The 4,157-nt window shown below is 51.3% G+C and overlaps 1 protein-coding gene across 1 annotated transcript; it reads right to left on the minus strand.

The window, feature by feature from the left end:
• Positions 1-1,274: 1,274 nt before the first annotated feature.
• Positions 1,275-3,059, minus strand: VOLCADRAFT_108480 (uncharacterized protein; the record flags this gene model as incomplete). The annotated part of the gene is made up of 5 exons (XM_002959074.1): positions 1,275-1,811; positions 1,906-2,168; positions 2,241-2,541; positions 2,663-2,696; positions 3,013-3,059. 5 exons carry the CDS (start codon positions 3,057-3,059, stop codon positions 1,725-1,727), a joined length of 732 nt encoding a protein of 243 aa, XP_002959120.1. The 3' UTR covers positions 1,275-1,724.
• Between the last annotated feature and the right edge of the window lie 1,098 nt (positions 3,060-4,157).

Consider the following 4,157-nt stretch of genomic DNA (forward strand, 5'->3'; position numbering starts at 1 on the left):
GAGGGTCGCTACTGCCCCGCTACTGGGTCGCTATGGGGTCGCTACGGGGTCGCTACTGGGTCGCTACGGGGTCGCTACGGGGTCGCTACGGGGTCGCTACGGGGTCGCTACGGGGTCGCTACGGGGTCGCTACGGGGTCGCTACGGGGTCGCTACGGGGTCGCTACGGGGTCGCTACGGGGCTCAGGAGTAACTAGTCCAGTTGCTAAGGGGGGGGGCCGTAACACGCCGTTTGGCTGCCATAGGGACTCATAGGCCAGCAGTTGCTTGGTTGTGTATGCAGCAGGCATGAAGGTGGGGTTTGCATGCAAAACGTCGGGTTGTATGTGGTGGAGCAGGTCACTGGATATGAAAGGAGGATCTTGAATCTGAACATTGACATCTTTTCTTCTATCTTAAGCTCAGGGCCTACTTTAGGTGCAGCACGTTGTGTTGCAGTCACGAGAGACAGGATGCAGATCATTCAACCTTGTGGGCCTGCTGGTGGCTGTAAGTAGATATTGGCGTTGAACTGCTTTTCAAACTGTGAAGCACAAGGATACCTTACGCCATGTAAGTAGTGCCATTCGTTTCATGCCTAAATTCACTGCAGCAGTAATGCTTTTGGAACAGCAGCCTGGATTTTCATCCAGTCAATTAGTGCCTTGCTAATAAGCGAGGTAATATGCATGATTGATGATGTTGCTTGAAACGTATGGTTTGCCAAATAATAGGCAAAAGGCAGGACATTTCGTTACAAACCGTTCAAGAATGTTTGTTCTAAACGAGGTTATCCATCAACACCGTGAGACAGAGCTAAAATACAGTCTGAAAACATCTGACAAGCCTTAACAACGGCTAACAGCACCAATTCCTGTTCTACTTCTCCAACATGGTTGTTAACAGCCAGATCCACCCGCCGCCAGCCCAAACATCGTCTGACAACCCCATCACTGTTAGAGAATCTGTTAGGCTAACATTTCCTAACAGGCACGCCTGTTAGCCGCTGTTAGACCCCCTATGAGTTGGTAGGTTATATAAGTGCAGCTAAGCCTAAGGGCTTTGTTTACTGCCGCGCCTGAATGCATATCAAATCACTGCAAGTGGCTGTAACAAAGGTAATTCAAGTGCACTCCAGAATCCCGGCAGGGATGCTGTATAGTACATTGTGCACATTTTTATAGAGGTAATATACTATGCAGCATTTCAGAAGGGATTCGGGAGTCCATATGGCATATAATTGTCACTTTTTAGAAAGGAACAAAACATGAACACATAGCCAGATATGACCATTGGGAACATGACTGAATTTACACATATGAGTGGCAATTCATGATCAGTCATGCTGCATAAGGAGCATGACAACTGTCATGACCATGACTCTGCCTCATGACCGGTAACATGACTGGTCATGAGGCGTCATGAGTGGTCATGAGGCAACATGACCAGATCTATGACAGGAAACCCCGGGGGCCCCTGCATGACCACATCCATGACCAAGTCGTTCCCCGAGTGATAATGCCTCGTATATAATCCAGATGCCTCGGCAAATGCCTATGGCACAAAGTGCCCGTTTCTCCCTCCACACACATGCATCACCCCTCCAACAACACCCACACCCACATCTTGATCTGCATATCTCCTCCTGCCACCTGCGAACTCGCCAGGGTCATCTTACAACTCCACACCCCACACTACAGCCAGCATTACCGCCAGGGGCACCAGGGCCACCACCCACACTGTATCTCACAGCAGTGAATCTTCACCAGCCTGCACTGTATCTTCACCAGCCTGCACTGTATCTTCACCAGCCTGCACTGTATCTTCACCAGCCTGCACAGATGGTGATGCACGTGTGTGGTAGCTGTTACAGCTGCAGCCCTGCTGCAGTGGCATAGGGACGCACTAGCAGAGAACACTCACTCACCGTGCCGCCACGGCGTAGAGTCTGTATTTGGATGACTTCTGGCGGGAGAACAATGGATCTCACATCCACCCAGCCACCCTTGGTGACCCAATCGGAGATGTTGTACTTATTTATGGACGTGTATGTTTCACCACTGTAGATTGGCCTCATGTACACGGAGCCTATCAGGACCTGGCTGGAATCTTTGGGATTGACCCGGGCTGCAAAGCAGTGGCATATCAGCCACTCTCCACATTTCATGGGGTCAGAACGCCAATTATTGCCTGAGGGTCAAGAGAGCAGTAGTCAAGGACTTGCAAAAGAGCTGCAGCACATTGCATATTGCCCCTGCTCACCTGGTTCGAGCAGCTGCATGTTAGCAACCTTTTTGACATGCTTGGTAATTTGCATGGCAATCAAGGACGATACTTGGGTACGAAATGCACTGTCAGTGCCTGGTGCGACAGCGGCCATCTCCGCAAGACTAGCCAGCGCATCCATCGAAACGCCGATAGGTTCTTGGAGCCCTTCGACACTGCTTGCTTTATCCATCACCGTCATGAAGATTCTGGCCCACTTCTCGGCTTCCGTGTCTGTTCCCAATTTGATGGCAAACGTGATATCTGTGTCATTCTGGATGGAGAGGTAAGAAGTCATCTGCAGTTGCAAGCAGGAGGCCAGGTGAGAGGCCATCACATTGCTGGCCACAATGCCCAGCGCTGCGGCCTGCTGCTTGATTAATGTACTCATAGCCACATTTCAATGTTGCTCTCCATACCTGAGCGCCAGGGAGCGTGCCAGTGGGTGATTCGCTGACGGCGAAGAAGTTGTAGTCGTAAATGGCCTAATATTTAATATACGATACGCCTCATATAGGCCTTTTCAAGGCAGCTGTTGATAAATCGTACAGATCTTGGGTATCGCAGGTATACCGCCCACCCGTCCGCCCGCCCGCCCGGCAGTCAGGGCGATACAGGGCGATGGATGACGTACAACAAAGGTCACACTTGGCAAGAGAATATAAGAGAAAAGTTCAGTATTCTTTAAATGAATAAAAGGGATAGAATGCTGTGGCGATAAGCCAAAACAATCAGTGATGGAAAATATAGGTGGCGCCGCGATGCTCACCCTAGAGGCCTCTGATCCACATAACGCCTTGAGGAATCGTAAGTCATGATTGGATGACGTCCCAGTAGCTTGGATACTTAGTCCATTGCTGGCACAGCAAGCTGACGTATAGATACTGTGCCAGCAACAGCAAGCTGACGTATAGATACATACATACATACATATATATACATATATATACGTATCTATACGTCAGCTTGCTGTGCCAGCAATGGACTAAGCGGGAAGCCCTTGACCCAATCTCTTGCCGTTTCGGACACTGGGACCATATGGCAGTCCGGAGACGTGTAACTCGTCAGGCTCAGTAGCTACGGGGCAGTTGTCTGGACAGGTTACTCGCCAGCTAGAAGCTTGGTAAATGTGCAACCTTGAAAGTGTGATAATTAGGCACAGATATGACCGCTGACTGTGTCAAAAGTTATGATGAGGTTAGTTAAAATGTTTGCCAGTCATTAGCTCCTGCTACGAGTCTATTGCCATTTCTGTTACAGATATTGGCTGTGCTCTTACGGCCTGATCGATGAAAAGGCCGCACCGAACCAAAAGGAAAAGAAATAATGTAGTAGAGCGAAAAGGGCGGGCGACGCGGCCTCCAGGGTGGGAGGGCGGGGCGCGTGCTGAACAACAAAAACAAGATACAGAAAACCTGCAACACGCGCTATTTATGCAAAAGACGATCCTGAGGACACGGATCGCCGGCCTCAAGTCGTACCACTTAAAACGGCCGTAAGGCCCTACGCCTTAGCTAACCCGGCTCAAGCTTCGCATAGCCCGCATTAGCTCCTGCTACGAGTCTATTGCCAAAAGGAAAGACACCCCCTCTCAGCGGTTAAAGTACTGACCCATCACCGGCGCGACACGCCGGGCCGCGAGAGGGCCAAAGAAGGCGACCGCACGAGGGCAGCCACGGACCCCCAAATCGAGGTAGTTCTCCCGCAACGCCGACGAGCCTGCGGCCCAGCCACCAAATGCTTCGATGATATCCAGTGGCACTCCCGCCGCACGGGCGGCCGAGGCACCACCCCGCCGCAAACTATAAAGGGTGTGGACGGAACGAAGGCCCTCCAGGCCACACTGCGCCAAAACACGATCGAACCAACGCTCGGCCCCCTGAGTCGTCTGGCGCTCCGGCCATAAACGCGCAG

Source organism: Volvox carteri, assembly GCF_000143455.1.
Source record: "Volvox carteri f. nagariensis unplaced genomic scaffold VOLCAscaffold_122, whole genome shotgun sequence".
NCBI lineage: Eukaryota > Viridiplantae > Chlorophyta > Chlorophyceae > Chlamydomonadales > Volvocaceae > Volvox > Volvox carteri.